This window comes from Bubalus bubalis, chromosome 3 (genome assembly GCF_019923935.1).
Source record: "Bubalus bubalis isolate 160015118507 breed Murrah chromosome 3, NDDB_SH_1, whole genome shotgun sequence".
NCBI lineage: Eukaryota > Metazoa > Chordata > Mammalia > Artiodactyla > Bovidae > Bubalus > Bubalus bubalis.
The window spans coordinates 162,646,339-162,666,956 of record NC_059159.1 but is presented as its reverse complement, the minus strand read 5'-3'; the positions used below and the strand labels follow the sequence as shown (position 1 = coordinate 162,666,956).

General features: G+C 37.9%; 1 protein-coding gene across 8 annotated transcripts in view; it reads left to right on the top strand.

Moving 5' to 3' along the window:
* ECPAS (Ecm29 proteasome adaptor and scaffold) overlaps nucleotides 1-20,618 on the top strand; it is a 111,042-nt gene that overhangs the window by 42,858 nt on the left and 47,566 nt on the right. For 7 of the 8 annotated variants that reach the window (XM_044940443.2, XM_044940441.2, XM_044940439.2 and 4 more), the window contains 9 exons: nucleotides 1,106-1,245; nucleotides 5,659-5,740; nucleotides 8,477-8,596; nucleotides 14,495-14,580; nucleotides 14,812-14,890; nucleotides 16,691-16,740; nucleotides 17,760-17,826; nucleotides 17,921-18,043; nucleotides 20,398-20,501. In XM_044940443.2, coding sequence (XP_044796378.2) covers nucleotides 1,106-1,245; nucleotides 5,659-5,740; nucleotides 8,477-8,596; nucleotides 14,495-14,580; nucleotides 14,812-14,890; nucleotides 16,691-16,740; nucleotides 17,760-17,826; nucleotides 17,921-18,043; nucleotides 20,398-20,501 — 851 coding nt within the window. The remainder of the gene's footprint in view (nucleotides 1-1,105; nucleotides 1,246-5,658; nucleotides 5,741-8,476; nucleotides 8,597-14,494; nucleotides 14,581-14,811; nucleotides 14,891-16,690; nucleotides 16,741-17,759; nucleotides 17,827-17,920; nucleotides 18,044-20,397; nucleotides 20,502-20,618) is intronic. The other variant, XM_044940446.2, reaches the window with a different exon arrangement.

Here is a 20,618-nt window from a genome sequence, read left to right as displayed (position 1 = left end):
TTAAAATAATGTCTTTTTAAATGTCTGTATTAAATAATGCATAAATCACATAATATGTTTTAAACTAGTCTCCTATTCCTAGACATGAGTATTGTTCTCAGTTTCCCTTGAACACTTTTTCTGTAAATCTGTATGTAGTGACTCTCATAGCTGCAGTAAACGCTTGCATCTTCTCTGTTGTAGCTCTTGTTACAAGTCAGTTGTATTGAACACACAGAGGGAAGGCAGGCATTTTTATGATCCGTTTGTCTGCTTTTTAAAATTGCATCCTTTGTCATGTAGTATTAATAATTGTAAACTTTATGAGTCCTATTTCATATACATGAGAACTATTATGTAACTGATTTTAAAGGTAAAATTTCATTTTGCAGGTATATTTATCCTAAATACAGTTATTTGTAGTGAAAGTCATAGCTTCTTCATGTTGCATGAAGTTCTTAGCAGAATCTAAGAATCTGTTCTTCAGTCTGTGTTTCATTTTAGCCAGTTAGATTGAATACTGTTTGATTAGAATTTTACTTACATTTGACAGTCTTGCGTATGTCTGAAATCATGTTGTTTTCAGTATGTAAGACTATAGAGGGCAGAGTTCGTGTGTTAGCAGTGGAATAGAACTCCATGGACTGTGAGTTTTATTTCTTTTTGAACTGTCACAAGAATCCATGGAGTACCTCACTCCCGATGTACCACACTCGACCTAGAGGCTCCAGATTTGGACTTCATTTCAAGGCTTCACCATTCTAGAGAGGCTTTTCACCCAAATAGGAAGGCTTTGTATCATAGTGGCCTTGGAGTCTGAGAGACTTGGGTTTGGATTGTGCCTTCATCATTTATTAAATGTCTTAATCTCTTCAGCCTTGCCTCAGTTTTCTTATCCGAAAAATGGGTATAATGGTACTCATTTCTAGATTGTGAGGGTTAAATGAAATGATGAATATGTATGGTTTAGTATGGTCCCTGGCACACTGTAAGGCTAAATAGGAGTGGCTACTGTTGTTCTATTAATCTTTGGTTTATGACCATAGTAATATGTTAAACAGATACTTCAGGTTAGTGGTCTTTGTCTCTCTGATCGATACTTTTCCTTGCCTTCATTTATCTACAGTGCAAGTTGGGTATAGTGAAATTCATAGAAGCTGAGCAGGTGCCTGAGCTCGAGGCCGTTCTCCACCTGGTGACGGCTTCCAGCGACACACGCCACAGTGTAGCCACCGCAGCAGACCTAGAGCTGAAAAGCAAGCAAAGGTGAGCTCCTTCCCCTCTTTAAACTTTAAAAGTTGAAAAGATGCTAGATTTCTAAAAGCTTGCTCAGCACATATTCTTTTCAGCTTTTGCGTAATGAGGCATTCAATTTATGAGATTGTGAAATATACCTAATTTGTATGAAAGACAGTTTGCTGAGGAGCAGAATTCTGTATAAGGCAAAGAGGAAAAGCTGGTTGGAGAAGCAGTTTAAAATTGGAATGGATAAGGATAATTACCACAAGAACTGAGACCTTTGTTTAGGTAAATGAACTTAAAGAACTAATGTTAAGAAAAATGTCGAAACCCAAAAGTTACTCATGTTTGATTCTTCCTCTAAAATTCTTTGAGATGGCTTTTAATAAAGGATATGTAGGTATTATGGTTAATATGAAAATCAGGTCCCATGAAAAGAGATACTGAATAGATCTTAATATACACAGGAGAAAATACGTGTAATAAATAGACTCATGGAAAAAATTGTATGTAAGAAATCAAATCATGCACAATAAAACAATAGCATGCCAACTGGTAAATAAAATTGTGTAACAGTTGATTACTCCATTTAAGTTTCTGTTGAAACTGCTGTGCTTATACCTTGTTGATTGACACTGTAAATTGAAATAATTTTTGGAAAGCAGTTTGTAGTAGGTAATGAATCATAAAAATACTTACTTTTTTTTTTTTATCTGAATCTTCTGGGACTTTATCCTGAGAATCATTCAAAAGAAGAGAAATACTATATTTAGAAAAATGTTACAGATTCATTAATTGTATTATTTCCTATAATTGTTAAAAAAGGAAACATAATCAGATTTCTACAGTGGGTAAATAGTGAAATTAAGTACATGACCTATATAGAATATTACATCTATATAGGTATTATTATCTTCCCAAATAATTATAAAAATAATACAGCAACATGTAAATTGCCCCAATATAATGGCAGATGAATAACACATAATACAAAATTATATATGTACTGATTTTTAATCAGATTTCTACAGTGGGTAAATAGTGAAATTAAGTACGTGACCTATATAGAGTATTACATTTTATATAGGTATTATTATCTTTGCAAATAATTATAAAAATAATACAGCAACATGTAAATTGCCCCAACATAATGGCAGATGAATAACACATAATACAAAATTATATATGTACTGATTTTTAATAAATGACATGTACAAAGACTGGAAAATACATGAAAAATTGAAGATACTTTGTTTAAAAAAATCAGATTATGGAATACTTCATTTTTGAATTTATTTTAATGCTTAATATAATAAAAAGACCATGGAATGTGGGTAAGATGATAAAACTTTATAAAGGTATATATCATAGGTTTCCCTCTCCAAAGAAATATAAGTAGGTGTCACAGGGTAATGAAATTAACTTCATTGTGTCTTCGTTTGCTTGTTAAAATATAAGTGAGCTGTGTCTGTGTGGTGGTGGCTGGGAATGCATGTCTGTCATGGAAATAATTCTGATCCTGCCTCTTGTTGATTATCTGAATATGGAAGACTCACTTAACCTCACTAGGCCTCGGACTCTGTAAAATGAGAAATTTGGACCAGATTGTACTTAACATTCCCCACCAAGTCTAAAATTCTTTCATGCGTCTATGACTGTGTCTTCCTGGTATCTCCTTCAAGAAATTTATTTGGTTTTGAAGTGTCAAAAAACCTTTTTAAAAAATTTTATTCAAGTATAGTTGATTTACAGTGTTGTGTTAATTTCTGCTGTACAGCAAAGTGATTAAATTATATATATATTTTTTATAGTCTTTATATAAATACAAAATATATGTATATATATACACACTTTTCTATATTCTTTCCCATTATGATTGACCACAGGATATTTAAGATAGTTCACTGTACCATACAGTAGGACCTTGTTATTTATCCTTTCTATATATAATGGTTTTATGTATTTATATTTTTAAAATTTAAGTATAGTTGATTATAGCGTTGTGTTTATTTTCTGCTGTACAGCTAGGTGACTCAGTTATACATATGCTCTTTGTCATATTCCTTACCATCATGGTTTTTCACAGGATACTGAATGTAATTCCCCGTGTTATACAGTACAACCTCGTTGTTTATCCATCCTGTGTATAATAGTTTGCATCTGCTTATCCCAAACTCCTGGTTCTTCCTCCCTCCTCCCCCTTGGCAACTGCAAGTCTGCTTTCTGTGTCTGTGACTGTTTCATAGATTAGTCCATTTGTGCTGTATTTTAGATTCCACGTACAAGTGGTAGATCATGTGGTATTTGTCTTCTCTTTCTGTCTTACTTCACTCAGTACAATAATCTGTCTAGGTCCATCCATGTTGCTGCAAATGGGATTATTTCATTCTTTTTTGTGGCTGAGTAATATTCCATTGAATATATGTGCCTCATCTTTATCCATTCATCTGTTGATGGACATTTAGATTGTTGTCCATGTCTTCATGTCTTGTCTATTATGAATAATGCTGCTTTGAACACAGGCATGCGTGTATCTTTTTGTATTATTGTTTCGTCAGGATGTATACCCAGGAGTGGGATTGCCAGGTCCCACTGGCAACTTGTTTTTTTTTGTTTTTTTTTTTTTGAGGACCCTCCAGTTTTCCAAAAAAACTTCCTTTAAAACTTCATTGTGTTTGGACTGGCTCCATTCTTTACAGCATGCAATAGATTGGATTGTTGGATATATAAATGTGGTGCTGAAGTATTCTAATTAGTTTTGGTTTTGTTCATTAAAACAAGTGTATTTTCCAAAAAAAAAAAAAAAAAAATAGTGTAACATTGTAAGAGGTAAAAAGTGAGTTGAGAACAATACGTAGTTAGCCCATTTTGTTAAATAGAAATCCCAGAGTATCTCTTCAAGCGATCCTTGTCTGTATTGATCTGTTTCAATCTACCTGCCATACCCATCTAGCTCTTTTCTGTGCATAGGAAAGAAGTCTAGAAAAAGATCCACCAAGGTTAGTGGTTATTGAAAAGAAATAGGGTTAGGGTGCAGAGTATAAGGGATTGTATTCTCTATATTAATAATTTTTGAATTTTCATAAGCGTGTAATCAGAAAACTAAAGCTAGAAAGGTGACAAGAGAAAAGTAGAAGAAACAGTGAAAGTTATCCTTATTAGTTAACCATTGTTAGGTTTTCTGTTTATTTTACTAAAGTGTGTGTGTTTTGTCAAAAATCTGTAAACTTGAAGTATTTATAGAAGAGAAGCAGAGGTGGAACTCAAGGATTAGTTAGTAGAAATCAGCTGAGGAAAGATACAGGTAAATGTAAGTAGGATTGTAGACTGTCTTTGAGGATAGTGGAATTGTGGATATCCAAATGAGGTAGCTTGATAGATGAAAGAAGAGATGGATTAGGAAAACAGTCCAAGCACCGTGGTAACTTACATTTGCACAGATACAACATAGTTTGAAAGCAGAATCAAGGTCAAAAGAGAGAAGATAGTGTGGTTAAATCTTACTATTTCAAGTGAAATACAGAATTGCATTATTCCTTGGTTTATAGAATGGCTGGCTGGCGGCTGCTGCGGAGGGTGGGTGCATCACCAGTCACATTGTATTTCTAGGTCGGGAGTCCCCAACCTCCGCACCATGGACCAGTACCTGCTCTCAGATGAGCAATGGCATTAGATTAGAAATAAACTGCACAATAAATGCATTGCACTTGAATCAGTCCCAAACCACCCTCCCCTCCACCAGCCCGTGGTCTGTGGGAACACTGTCTTCCACAAAATCAGTCCCTGGTGCCCAGAAGGTTGGGGAGTAATGTTCTAAGTCATCTTACTGTGGGGCCCAATTAGGAATAAGTCTTAATGACTAAATGGCAGCAAGACAGCTCTGTAGAATTAGGTGTTAAGACTGCAGGTGTGTGCTGGGAGGTAAGAGGGGGATGATGGAGGTCACCGTGACACAGAATTTGAGAAATGCCATGGGCTGCAAGCTTCCTAAGGTTGTGGCTTTAATGGGTAAAATGTATTTTTTGGTCACTTTCCATATCACTTTTGAATTTCCAAGTGGCTAAACAGAAGAACCGTGCCTCAGGGCTCTTTGAACAAGTGTAGTATGGCTCTGCTCTGTTGGACCTGCTCTGTGTCATTGACCCTGAGAGTGGAATACAGTCCAGATTTCTTGAGTGGCACCAAATCGGGCCACTGGCTGCAATGGTCTGTGTTACATTGAATCATGGTGGGATAAGGAACTTTTTTTTTCTGTTTGAAAACTAACTTTGATAGAAATTAATCCCTTTCCTTCTCTTCTGCAGTGTCAACTGCCTTCTCTTCATTTGTGTATTTATAAGATTTTTCTTTAGTAATGTATTGAGGTTACGATATTTTGAAATTATTGAAGTGGGAGAGAAAAATAATAATTTTAACAAGCTTTGTTGAAACTTTCTGTAGCTTGATTGACTGGAATAATCCTGCCATCATTAATAAGATGTACAAGGTATACCTTGGAGATATACCACTGAAAACAAAAGAGGTAGGTTGTTTTGGTTTATTCTTACATTGTCATAAAAGCATTTTATTGACATGGTGATCCTTGCACATTTTCTCCAGGTTATTTTGATTTAGGCTGAGTGTACGCTGTAGGAAGTACTACTCTGAGACCATACTAGTGTAGGTAGGGTAAAGTCTCCTGAAGTACCTTAGTTTACCTGACGTGGTGTTTTTTATTCAGCTCCCTAGATTAGGCCTCAGTAAACATTTTCTGTAGATATTTTAGACTTTAATGGCTTTATAGTTCTGAGGCTGCAGCTACTCAATTCTGCCATAACGTGAAACCAGCCATAGAACATAACTGAATGAGCATGGCCATGTTCCAGTAAGACTTTATTGATACTGAAATTTGAATTTCTTATTATTTTGTGAAATACAATTTTACAGAATATTGCTTTGATTTAAAACAAAATTGTTTGAAAATGTGAAAACTTCTTTTAACTCACAGACCTTACCAAGAGAGATAGTAGGCTGGATTTGGCTCATGGGCTGTAGTTTCTTGACTCCTGGTCTAGAATCTAGGACAGTAGGTGGGTTCTTCTGAATTTTCAAAGTAAGATGTTGCTTAATAACATAAGTTCTTTTTGTTCACTGTGTTTAGAAGTATTCCAAGTCTAAACCTAGACATACGAAATTATTTGTTTGCTTTCTAAACCATAAATAGTTGTTTTAAAAATTGTATTAACTCCTGTTAGATTAAATTGAGTGTAATAGAGACTTCCCTGGCTGTCCAGTGGTTAAGACTCCCTGCTTCCACTGCAGGGGGCAGGGGTGTGATCCCTGATTGGTGAACTGAGATCCCGCATGCTGTGACACAGGCCTCCCCCACCCCCACAAGAAGAAAAAGTTGTGTGCAATGTGGCAGAAAGAACAATGAGTTGGGAATTCTCACCCCACCCTGATTCTCCTCCTGAATGGATGCACATAAATGTTTTGGAGAGGAGCGATCTGGCTAATTGCACGACTTTTCTGGGCATCATGTTCTTCATGTAGAAGAACCACTAGGTCAGTGGTTCTCAGAGTGTGGTCCATAGGTCACAGAGGGTCTTAGAGGTTCACAAAGCCAAGACAGTTTTTGCCTTTTTTTTCCTGTGTTGAATTTTGCACTGATGGTGCAGGAGCAGTGATGTCAGTGCTGGGCCCTTAGCATGAGTCAGGGCTGTGTCACTAAATGATTCTTAGGGATCATTCTGCTCCTCACTGTCAGCACTCTTGGTTAAAAAGGAGAGAGGAAATAAAACTCAGCTTATGAATATCCTTGATGAAGCAGAAAAAATTATTTTATATTAAGAGTAGAGAGACAAACTCGGGTTATTAAGATGGGTATTTGGCATGAATTTTCTCTTTTAAAATGAAAAAAATGAGGTTTCAAGAAAAACAGTTAACATGCTCTGTTGGCAATGGTGAAAGTTGAGCTTTTTAAGCAAAAATGAGAATTTTGGGAAATTTGTATTCATTGTGTTGAGCATGACAGCTTGTCAGTATTTACAGAGTTTTCTGATAAGATTGGTCATGATATTGACGTGTGATTTGTGTGTGTGTGGATGTTTTATAATGAAATATTTGCGTAACTCGGTGAGCCAATATTTTCCAAATGACCAGTGTTGTTACAGAAGCATACAAGGGTAAGGGAGCCATTTAATATAATTTAATAGAGTGGTGGAATTTAGTATACTGTAACAGAGTATGCAGAGGTTCCATTGATACATTTTCAAATCCACATGACAACCTTTAAGAAACTATTTTATATCAAGTTTGTGGAAGTTTGTGGATGGTAGCTGTATTTAGAATATCTGTAATTAAGAATACCTGTAATTCCCTGAAAAACCTAATAAAATCATCACCATTTTTCCAGTCACATATCTGTGTACAGCTGGTTTTATTTTTTTTTAATATACTTAAACCAAAATAACATATCACAACAGATTAAATGCTGAAAAAGATATAGGAATCCAGCTTTCTTCTATGAAAGTGGATAGTGAAGAGACTCACAGAAAAAACAGTACCACTCTCTCAGTGCAGTTTTTTATTTTGAAAAATGTAGTTTGTTCTTTTTTTTCCAGGATTTTTTTTTTCAACATATTTTCATTATAGAAAATTTGGCAAACACAGAAAAGCAATAAGAAAATTAAATTTTATCTGTAATCCCACCACCCAGGGCTAATAATTTTAACATGGTGTGTATCTCATTCTACTTTTTTCTGTACATAAATATCACTGTGTTGTATTTCTTTTTTTAAACATAATTGGGTTCTTGTAGTTCCACAAAGTTCTTTTATTATTTAAACAATGTTGCACACACTTTTCCATGTCATTGTGTTCTATAACATTTAATAGCTACATTGTATTACATTTATTTTTTTTAAGTTGGTTGGTTGCTTTTATTTTTTTTAAGTTTTCTTTTTTTTTTAATTTATTTTATGAAAAATGTAGTTTTTAATTTGTCTTAAAAGTATGTTATTTATGAAAATATATCATGGCTTTAATACTATTTTTAAGTGAATAAGTACTTAAAATTTTTTCAGTTTTAATTTCTAATATAGTAAATATTCATAGATATTCTAGTATAAAAGAAGGATCTTAGGAAGCTTCAGTAGTTTTTAAGAGTATAAAGGGATCTTGAAACAGAAGTTTTAGAGACCATTGATTTAGATGATCTCTCATGATTTCTTTCAATTGATAATAATTTCAAAGTGCTGAATTATAATGTTTTCAACAGGGAGCAGTTCTGAAGCCAGAGCTGAAAAGGGACCCAGTCAGCACAAGGGTCAAGTTAAAGATTGTCCCCCACCTTCTTCGTTCTAGACAAGCTGCCGAAACGTTCCCAGCTAACATTCAGGTAACTGATTTTTTTTCAAGAAAAATACCACCTGTTTACAACTTTTATGTCTATGTAACTAGAGAAAGAACTGCAGTAATGAATATTCAGGAGGTAGATTAATATGTATAACAAGAATAATGAGATACTTTTTTCTCTTTCAAGTTTAGCTGTAGAAAATACTTAAAAATTTTTATTATAGAGACTTTCCTGGTGGTCCAGTGGTTAAGACTTTGTTTTCCAGTACAGGGGGTGCAGGTTCCATCCCTGGTCGGGGAGCTGAGATCCCAACATGTCTTGGAGCCAAAAAACCAAAACATAAAACAGAAGCAGTATTGTAACAAAATCTGTAAAGATTTTTTTAAAATGGTCCACATAAATATTAAAATTTTTTGATTATAGAAAATATACTCTATATGGTTACCATTTATTCTAAATGTATGGTGATAATCCCTTTCAAACTAGTGCTTTTCTGAGTGGTGGTTTTCCAAAAATGGTAGCAGCAGAAACTTGTTCACTAAAGTGGAATAATGAGTCATCCTTGCTCGGAGCCCTACATGTAGGCAGCGGCCACAGCCTCTGAGCTCTGCCGCCTCAGTATCTTCATCTCCCTAGGGCAGGTGCTGACGCTAATGGAGATCGTCTCTTCTCGTTTTGCTTGTCACAGTTGTCTTCCTTGTTGCCCCGTCTTGCCCGCAGCCAGTCTGTTCTCTGTGTTGCCACCAGAGTTATTTTTGCACTTGGAAATCTTTGTACTCTTTGGGTATGGGATATAAGCCCCTCCGCAAAAGCCCTTGCCTTTCATCCAAGTGATGACCAGTCCAGCTCTAGAGACAATTTATTTGAGCATGGTTTTGTCATTAGTTACTCGCTTTTGATCTTAAATAGGGCTTCCCTGGTGGCTCAGTGGTAAAGAACCCACCTACCAATGTAGGAGAGGTGGGTTCGATGCCTCGGTTGGGAAGATCCCTTGGAGAAGGAAACGGCAACCCACTCCAGTGTTCTTGCCTGGGAAATCCCATGGACAGAGGAGCCTGGCTGGCTACAGTCCATGGGGTTGCAAAGAGTCAGACATGACTTAGTGACTGTAAACAACAACAAATACAACTTTTCATCTTAAATAAACCTTAAGGTTTTTCCCCTGTTGTTCTTTAAACATTTAAAAAAAATCTGTAGAATGGGTGTAATGATAGAAGTGTTGTAAAGACTTGAGTGGGATAGCTGATAGAAGATTTAGAGCATGCTGCTAGTACTCATTCAGTGAGAAAGTTCTCAGTAGATGGTGGAAAGGCAGCAGTTATTTCCCACCTGGTCTCGTATCTCAGCACCCCTCGCCCTGTACCTTATGTACCAGCAAAGATCGTTGCTCTTAAGTGTGCCGTTGTCATGGCTCTGTTTCATGACTCCTGGTGTAGTGCCCGTCCCCCTGTAGCCTGGTAAACATCTACTCCGGTTTTAGGATTTTTTCTAGTGTGCTCCCTCCTATCTAGAATGTTCTTATTTCCTGCCTCTCCTCCCTTTCAGTACCAAAGTAAGAACACACTCGTCTTGCTCACTGTATGTGTATGGTGGACATCGACTTCTGTCTTCACGTCTCTCCCTCTTAAGACTTATTTAAGTGGCAGCTTCCTCTTCCTAACTTCTGTCTTCATCTCTCTCCTTCTTAAGGCTTATTTGTTCTACTTCCTCCTTCTAGGTGATACAACTTTTATTCCCAGTATCTGCTCTCCAATATTTAGTAGTAGTAGTGTTAGTCACTCAGTTGTGTCTGACTCTTTGCGACCCCATGAACTGTAGCTCACCAGGCTCCTCTGTCCATGGTATTCTCCAAGCAAGAATACTGGAGTGGGTTGCCGTTTCCTTCTCCAGGGGATCTTCCTGACCCAGGGATCTAACCTGGGTCTCCTGCACTGCAGGCAGATTCTTTACCATCTGAGCTATAGGAAGTGCTTGACTGATTTCAAATACTGTATTCTGTGTTTCCATAAACATAAAATAATCACAGAGCTTCTTCCATTTTGCTTACTAGGCACTGTTTTCCCTCATAGTGGCTTAATAATTTTGGTTCAGAAATGGTGGTGGTAGTAATGCTACATTATATAATAAGCAGCTAAAATTATGTGGCAGAATATTCATAGATCTTTTGTAGGTGTACACTTTGTCAGTCAGTTCAGCTCAGTTGTGTCCAACTCTTTGTGAGCCCATGGACTGCAGCACGCCAGGCTTCCCTGTTCATCACCAGCTCCCGGGGCTTGCTCAAACTCGAGTCAGTGATGCCATCCAACCATTGCATCCTCTGTCATCCCCTTCTCCTCCCACCTTCAATCTTTCCCAGCATCAGGGTCTCTTCAGAAGAGTCAGTTCTTCCCATCAGGTGGCCAAAGGATTGTAGTTTCAGCTTCAGCATCAGTTCTTCCAATGAATATTCAGGACTGATTTGCTTTAGGATGGACTGGTTGGATCTCCTTGCAGCACAAGGGACTCTCAAGAGTTTTCTCCAACATCACAGTTCAAAAGCATCAGTTCTTTGGTGCTCAGTTTCTTCATAGTCCAACTCTCACATCCATACATGACCACTGGAAAAACCATAGCTTTTACTAGATGGACCTTTGTTGGCAAAGTAATGTCACTGCTTTTTAATATGCTGTCTACGTTGGTCATAACTTTTCTTCCAAGGAGCAAGTGTCTTTTAATTTTCTGGCTGCAGTCACTATCTGCAGTGATTTTGGAGCCCAAGAAAATAAAAGCCTGTCACTGTTTCCACTGTTTCCCCATCTATTTGCCATGAAGTGATGGGACCGGATGCCATAATTTTAGTTTTCTGAATATTGAGTTTTAAGCCAAAATTTTCACTCTCCTCTTTCACTTTCATTAAGAGGCTCTTTAGTTCTTCGCTTTCTACCATAAGGGTGGTGTCATCTGCATATCTGAGGTTAGTGATATTTCTTCCAAAAATCTTGAACCAGCTTGTGCTTCATCCAGCCCAGCATTTCACATGATGTACTATGCATAGAAGGTAAATAAGCAGGGTGAGAATATACAGCCTTGATGTACTCCTTTTCCTATTTGGAACCAGTCTGTTGTTCCATGTCCAGTTCTAACTGTTGCTTCCTGACCTGCATACAAATTTCTCAAGAGGCAGATCAGGTAGTCTGGTATTCCCATCTCTTTCAGAATTATCCACAGTTTATTGTGATCCACACAGTCAAAGGCTTTGGCATAGTCAATAAAGCAGAAGTAGATGTTTTTCTGGAACTCTCTTGCTTTTTTGATGATCCAGTGGATGTTAGCAGTTGGATCTCTGGTTCCTCTGCCTTTTGTAATTCCAGCTTGAACATCTGGAAGTTCATGGTTCATTTACTGTTGGAAGCCTGGCTTGGAAAATTTTGAGCATTACTTTGCTAGTGTGTAAGATGAGTACAGTTGTGCAGTAGTTTGAACATTCTTTGGCATTGCCTTTCTTTGGGATTGGAATGAAAACTGACCTTTTCCAGGCCTGTGGCCACTGCTGAGGTTTCCAAGTTTGCTGGCATATTGAGTGCAGCACTTTCACAGCATCATCTTTCAGGATTTGGAATAGCTCAACTGGAATTCCATCACCTCCACTAGCTTTGTTCGTAGTGATGCTTTCTAAGGCCCACTTGACTTCACATTCCAGGATGTCTGGCTCTAGGTGAGTGATCACACCATTGTGATTATCTGGGTTGTGAAGATCTTTTTTGTACAGTTCTTCTGTGTATTCTTGCCACCTCTTTTTAAAATCTGCTTCTGTTAGGTCCATACAACTTCTGTCCTTTATTGTGCCCATCTTTGCATGGAATGTTCCCTTGGTATCTCTAATTTTCTTGAAGAGATCTCTAGTGTTTCCCATTCTATTGTTTTCCTCTGTTTCTTTGCATTGATGGCTGAGGAAGGCTTTCTTATCTCTCCTTGCTATTTGGAACTCTGCATTCAAATGGGTATATCTTTCTTTTTCTCCGGTGCCTTCTTTGTCTTTTCTTTTCTCAGCTGTTTGTAAGGCCTCCTCAAACAGCCATTTAGCCTTTTTGCATTTCTTTCTTGGGGGTGGTCTTGATCACTGCCTCCTGTACAGTGTCACAAACCTCCATCCATAGTTCTTCAGGCACTCTGTCTATCAGATCTAATCCCTTGAATCTATTTCTCACTTCCACTATATAATCATAAGGGATTTGATTTAGGTCATACCTGAATGGTCTACTGATTTTCCCTACTCTTCAATGTAAGTCTGAATTTGGCAAAAAGGAGTTCATGATCTGAGTCACAGTCAGCTCCCAGTCTTGTTTTTGCTGACTGTGTAGAGCTTCTCCATCTTTCACTGCAAAGAATATAATCAATCTGATTTCGGTGTTGACCGTCTGGTGATGTCCATGTGTAGAGTCTTCTCTTGTGTTGTTGGAAGAGGGTGTTTGCTATGACCAGTGCGTTCTCTTGGCAAAACTCTATTGGCCTTTGCCCTGCTTCGTTTTGTACTCCAAGGCCAAATTTGCCTGTTACTTCAGGTATCTCTTGACTTTCTACTTTTGCATTCTAGTCCCCTATAATGAAAAGAACATTTTTTTGTGTGTGTTAGTTCTAAAAGGTCTTGTAGGTCTTCATAGAACCGTTCAACTTCAGCTTCTTCAGCATTATTGGTTGGGGCATAGACTTGAATTATTGTGATTTTGAATGATTTGCCTTGGAAATGAACGGAGTTCATTCTCTCGTTTTTGAGATTGCATCCAAGTACTGCATTTCGGACTCTATTGTTGACTATGATGGCTACTCCATTTCTTCTAAGGAATTCTTGCCCACGGTAGTATTTATAATGGTCATCTGAGTTAAATTCGCCCATTCCAGTCCATCTTAGCTCACTCATTCCTATAATGTTGATGCTCATTCTTACCATCTCCTGTTCGACCACTTCCAGTTTGCCTTGATTCATGGACCTAACAACATAACAGGTTCCTATGCAATATTGTTCTTTATAGCATCAAGCTTTACTTCCGTCACCAGTCACATCCACAACTGGGTGGTGTTTTTGCTTTGGCTCTATCTTCATTCTTTCTGGAGTTATTTCTCCACTGATCTCCAGTAGCATATTGGGCACCTACCAACCTGGGGAGTTCATCTTCCAGTGTCTTGTCTTTTTGCCTTTTCATACTGTTTGAGGTTCTCAAGGCGAGAATACTGAAGTGGCTTGTCATTCCCTTCTCCAGTGGACCACGTTTTGTCAGAACTCTCCACCATGACCCATCTGTCTTGGGTGGCCCTACACAGCATGGCTCATAGTTTCATTGAGTTAGACAAGGCTGTGGTCCATGCGATCAGTTTGTGATCTTTTGTACTACACTTTGTTCTTCAAAATTAATGCAGTCTCTTTCACACAAGTATTCTAGCTGACGGCTGTAGGAAGCCAACAAGTAGCTTCAGTAAACCGTCTGGATAACAAACACAGTGGTTGGTGGTTCAAGCCTGCGCTATTTGTGGGGCTACCGCTAGGAAGCAGCACAGAGTGCATGCTGCGGCGCGCCACCACTCTCACGCAGAGGACATCAGCAGATTAAATGATTTGGGAGGTATTAGGTTTCTTAATTACATGTGAACTTGTTTTGAAAACATGTCCTCTGCGTGAGAGTGGTGGCGCGCTGCAGCATGCGCTCTGTGCTGCTTCCTAGCGGTAGCCCCACAAATAGCGCAGGCTTCAACCACCAGCTACTGTGTTTGTTATCCAGACTGTTAATTGAAGCTACTTGTTGGCTTCCTACAGCCGTCAGCTAGAATACTTGTGTGAAAGAGACTGCATTAATTTTGAAGAACAAAGTGTAGTACAAAAGACCTACTGTTGAATCCTCAGTCATATTTGAAAATAATAAATTGCTGTTCTTCTTAATTGGTATTCTTGATGTTCTGTTTTCATAGGTGGTGTATGATGGACTCTTTGGTACAAATACAAATTCAAAATTAAGAACATTATCCCTGCAATTTGTGCATCACATTTGTGTAACGTAAGTTTTTTGCACTGTTTATAAAGTTTTCAAGCCAGTCGGAGCGATGAAGGGATGTAAGAGCATCTTACCTAGAAAGCAAATGTGTTTGCTTACCTTAAAATATGTCACATTTTGATAGATGATTTAAATTTATATCAGTTATGTCTCTGTTTTAAGTAATAATCTGAAACAATACTTAATTACGAGATTCTTACATCTTGCTTTGTGTATGTGTTGTTTTTTAACAAGCTGTCCAGAAATCAAGATTAAGCCATTAGGTCCAATGCTTTTGAATGGTCTCACCAAGCTAATCAATGAATATAAAGAAGTAAGTGACTTGGTTTTTTTTTAATTTTTGCTAATATTTTAGTTTTAAATTCTGTTATGAACTTCCCTGGTCTGCACGTGGATACAGTTAGAGTTTGCTGTTGTTCCATCATTTCGTAACATTTTGAGGTGGTGCGAATTTCAGAAATTACCACCATCTTTTGCCCCTTTTTGGGAAATAAGCATTAAAAATTGATATGGACCTTGAGGTGGTCTTATCATTTCTTTATGTAACATTTTAAAAAGCTGATAACATTTTATTTTAGAAACTGCGCAAAAATGGAATGAAAAAAATTAGATTTTATTTTATGATTTATTTCCATATAGGTCTATTTGGATTAGCTTGTATTGAGAAACAGTGTTAATTCTTAGAGACTGAGATTTTATTGATTCAAAACTGTCAAAACATGCATTCAGTAAATTTTTGATTCCTTAAGCTAAGTGGGATGAGGATTCCTTGGATTGTAGTTTTTAAAATCCTGTTTTTTCTTGCTGTATCACTCTTACCATTTCTAGTGTTTCAAGGGAATTGGCTAAAAAGAAAAAAGGTAAAGTTTTAAGAACTCTAGTTAATGTTCTTTTCCCAAGTCTCAGCTAAATATGAATGCATGTTTGCAGTAGTATAGTGGCCAGTATTTTGCCATTTGGAGTTAGAATTGAGTTTGAATCCTAGCTTTGTTCCTTTGTGAGTAACTTAAATTCTTCAGACCTCTGTTCTTTATTGGAAGAATGAGGCTAATAGTATCATTTAATTGGATTATGGTGAAGATTAAATGAGTATAGATGATTGTGAAGATTAAATGCGCTAATTTGGCACAGTGAAGGCGTGTTAGTGGCTATTTTATTATTGAAAACTGTTCACTTGTTGTACAGCTGTGCTTTGGGGCAGTCCTAGGCCTGACTCTCCTGTCTTCTTCTGTTGAGTGAGCAGAGCTTGCATGGTGCCTAAGGCCTTGGGAACCTTTCAGATTATTTTTATGGCATAGATACACGCTTTGGATGGCTGGTAGAAATAAAAATGCTTTGGGGCTTTTGGGGGAGAAACTATATATTTGAGACTAGAGTGGCCAAATAATCTACAGGGCTGTAATTATCTTAACCTCCAGATGACACCTGCATGTCTTCCCAACAGATGAGCCCATAAGAGTGGCCATGTAGGTGTGTGAATCCTTTGTGAAGTGTATAAACTTCAGCTCACAGAAGTGCTGCTGTGTTCCGAGTAATGTCAGACTCCTGATTTTCATAAAGCAATGTAAAATTCTCTCTGTATCTTGAGTGGAACCCTCACTAACTCACCCAAGTACTATGATCCCTTTAACTTTTTAAGGTGAAAGATATGAGAAGAAGCAATTTACTATAGTGCAGATTTTTAGACAGTTGCTCTCCTGCATGAGAGAGGGTGGATCCTAGTCTGTTGGGCAGTGATTAATTTTCTAATAAGTTAAGCTGTCTTCCTAGTATGTTGGTGGTGATTTTTGATATTTGCAGGTTACATAGTATTGAAAGGATCCTGAAGTTAGCATCAGTGGAGAGAACTTTTCTATGACCTCTGCATTTTCCTTTTGGAGTGGGGGATGGAAAGTTTTGTTTTGTTTTTTCTTTTAGTAGTCTGACGCATCCTGGGTTTGGACATTTTTATTTGTTTTGTTCAGATTCTGGTATCATGTAGTTAGGCACAGTGAGACCTAGGTTTAACGAGGAGTAAAATAATGCATTTCACTGCAGCAAAAAGGTTTTGCCGTTTACTGTGTTTTTGTTCTGTCTGCTTTTTTGTTCTTTTTTTTTTTTTATTAATTTCAAGGACCCTAAGCTACTGTCTATGGCATATTCAGCTGTTGGAAAACTCTCCAGGTGAGTAAACTCCTTTTCAGTGAGAGATACCTTGTTGGTAAACTAAGAAGAATTGTGGCATTTAATAATGGATGGACAGTAAATTTGTTATGATTCTGAAAGGAAATTATTTAATGGCCATAGGTTGTTTAGAAATGTCTTCCTTGTAGAAGGATAATGATGTGAGATGTCTTAATTTATATTTGAAGATATGTTACTGTATTAAATGGTAGTATTGAAATGAGATTTTGAGCTGGATTGTGTCCTAACGTGTTAGTTTTCTTGTACCTAACATAGAGACATTTGATTGATCTTAAGTGTTCTTGTTACAACTTACTACTAGCATTTTTAATATCAATAATCAAGGGGTTTTCTAGTGATCCTCTTTTCTGATAGTGTTAGGATTCTTGAGTTTCCAAAGGTGGATTTTTTTTTTCTCCGTTGTTTAGTATGGTTTCCTGCACCCACTTCTTCCTGGTTTCCTCTTTCTTCACATATTTCAGAGCAGGGGTGAGAGGAGCAGCATCTTCAGTGGCCCAACCGCTGCCTGCACCCCTGCACAGGTTCTGCATTGGCCTGTGGAGACTAGGTCAGGCTCTTCTGCACTGTGTAGGGAAGGAGTTTGGGGGCTCAGAAGACAGTCATTTCAGATCAACTGATACAGCACAGCATTGTTAACAGACCTTGTCCCTTGGGTGCTGGCATGCAGTTGACAGAGCTTCTTGTCACCGTAGCCTTAAATAGCATTTAGTCTCATCTCTTTTCTTTATTTCAAAATCAGAAATGTTAACTGAATGCATGGAATATTCTAGTGAGACTATCTGGATAACGCTAGATAACAATCTAGAGTTACTTGGATTAGACAGTAGAATTAAATGTTGACTTTAAAACAATGTTTGGGTCTTTGGGGAGGTAAGCCAGTGATGCTCACGTGGCGCCCAGAGGTGAAAGTGCAAGTTTAGGAACAGTGTGTTTAGTTTCGTTCTTTTCTGCCTTATGGAAATGTTTGATAGTAATGATGGTCTCACGTTCTCTTGCAGTCGAATGCCACATTTATTCACTAAGGATATAGCTCTCGTGCAGCAGCTTTTTGAAGCCCTGTGTAAGGTAGGGAAACACCTGGCAAGTGTGTGCTTTCTGTTTGGATGCTCAGCCGGAAGCTCAACCGTGAAGGGACCGCTGTTTTTATCATCTTTCACAGGAAGAGCCCGAGACGCGACTCGCTATTCAAGAAGCGTTATCCATGATGGTTGGAGCTTACAGTACTTTGGAAGGCGCACAGCGGACTCTCATGGAGGCACTTGTGGCCTCGTATTTAATAAAGGTAGGTCCAACTGTGTGAACCACGGTGGCTGGTAGTGTACACATTTTATATTTTTATGATCAAAATTTGAATTGCTTTTCTTCTTAATAATGAAGAGGAGTATTTGCTTTCCCTTGGACTGTGATTTATGATTTGTTTTTTTTTTTTGCCCCGTAAAGTCTTTTATTGTCAGTCTTGCCTTTCAAACCAAGGTTTCTAGGCACAAACTAGGCATAGAAAATAGCTGTTTGAATGGAAAACTCTAATGTGATGTGTTTTTTATTCTTTGTTATGGGAACATGATTTTAGAGAAGGAGTAGTGATATGCACAGAGGCCTTATGTTTAAAGCCTTCCTTGTTGGAGAACTGTTCTTAATGTCACGTTCTCCTGGTTGGAAGTGTTTTAACTGGTAGCTGAGCCCTACAGTCCCGTGGAGTGGAGTTCTGTAGGTAACACTGGGGGAGAAGAGCAGAAGGAAAGCACATTTTATGTATCAAAATGAGTCTTAGGAAATAAGCCAGTACCGTCATACATACTCTTCTTTCTTTTAGTCCTCTTCATCTGCCTGTTGTGGAAGTTTGTAAGAGAATTTTTAGTATCTATGCTTATATACACATAGTGTTAGTCACTTAGTCATGTCCAACTCTTTGTGACCCCATGGACTGTAGCCCACCAGGCTCCTCAGTCCATGGGGTTCTCTAAGTAAGAATACTGGAGTGGGTTGCCATATCCTTCTTCAGAGGATCTTCCCAACCCAGGGATCAAACCCAGATCTCCCACATCGCAGGCAGACTTTTTACCATCTGAGCCACCAGGGAAGCCCAATATACATACACGTGTGTATATGTGATATATAATATACAGTATAAAATTATATATTATGTATTGCTTTAGTCAGTTTTTTGACCTCTATTTGTAGGAATAGAAAGAGAGGGAGATTAAAGAGGGGAAAATGTCAAATATTGGTGAGATTAATATGATTTGTGTCTCACTGAATTTGGCTTCCATATTTATATTGAGGGAATTACTAAAGGTTCAGAAACGTGTCTGGCTTCTGTTGAAACAGAACAGGATAATTACGAACGTTCAGGAATCATATTATATGTAGAATCCCATTGTCAAATGCTCTTGGTGTCCAATGTACCTGGTTCATGGTCATATAACATGAGCAAAGTAGTATAGGCTTATTTGGAAGCTCGTTAGAATCAAATACTTAAAACTCTTCATCGGTAACCTCATAAGAAAATGGAATGCTTGTATAGTGCACATGGGTACTGGTTATACTTATGCAGATCAAGTCACGTAACAATATTACCAAGTCATAGGTGATTTGGTTTGTTTTCCCAGACTACATGTCAGGCAGCCAGACTGAGGGCTAAATCATACAGACTAGTCCTTAGTATATTGCCCTGTAAAGGGAATGCTGCAGAGGAAGAACACCTGGATGAATGAGGGAGCACATGTTTCTAAGCACCTCTCATCTCACTTATGTTGTGACTGGAGGATTCACCCAGGGGGAAGGTACATGAGAATAAAGCTTCAGCATCGTTAGACTCTACAGCTGCTTTTTCTGGTCAAACTTTGTATTTATAGATTGCAGTCTCAGTCTATATAAGTTAATTGGATATAGGTGAAAGTGAAAGTTGCTCAGTCATGTCCGACTATTTGCAACCCCATGGACTATACAGTTCATGAAATTCTTCAGGCCAGAATACTGGAGTGGGTAGCCTTTCCCTTCTCCAGGGGATCTTCCCAACCCAGGGATTGAACTGGATTTCCCTGCATTGCAGGCGGATTCTTTACCAACGGAGCTATCAGGGAAGCCCCAATTGGATATATGAGCTGAGATTTTGCTTTGAAGTCATTTTTAATTTTAGAGCTAACCTGAAAGTGTTGGCGATATTTTACTTTAAATTTGTAGGGACTCCAAGTAGGCTCTGTTTGTGCTCCCTGCAAACTATGTGAATTTCACTCATGTGACTGAGAGCTTGAGAGTAGAGGAAACAAGTGGTGGCCGGAAACTGCCCCCGTGACCTTGGTCCCATGGTCGGGCTGAGTATGGGCATCTACAGAGAGATTCTCTGATAGCGGTCTTGGTGGGGTTTCCTGCTTTACTTGGAAGATCCCCTTAGGTCATAAAAGCACTTTTTAAATAATGCCTTTGTCCAGAGACTTTTAAACAACATGGTTAAGGATCTCGACTAAAAAGATTTTTATTTATTCAGATATATTTATTGAAATATCAACTTAAATTTTGATTGTTTACAGTTAAAACGACTTACCTTGACTGGAATGAGTTGTTACTTGAATTTTTTTTTTTTTTTAAATCTCTGTGTTATGTGTCTGTGTGTGTATGTGTTTATGTGTCAAATAGCCTGAAGTTCAAGTTCGACAAGTGGCTGTGAAATTTGCCAGCACGGTGTTTCCCTCAGACCATATTCCTTCCAGATACTTGCTCTTGTTAGCTGCAGGAGACCCGTAAGTTTCAAAGGTGTTGATATGAACTTGGGTTTATTTCAAATTAAGTTGAAAATCGAATAAAATTTATGTTGTTTGTAGCATTAGTCTGTGGAATTTAGAAGCAGTGTATTAGAG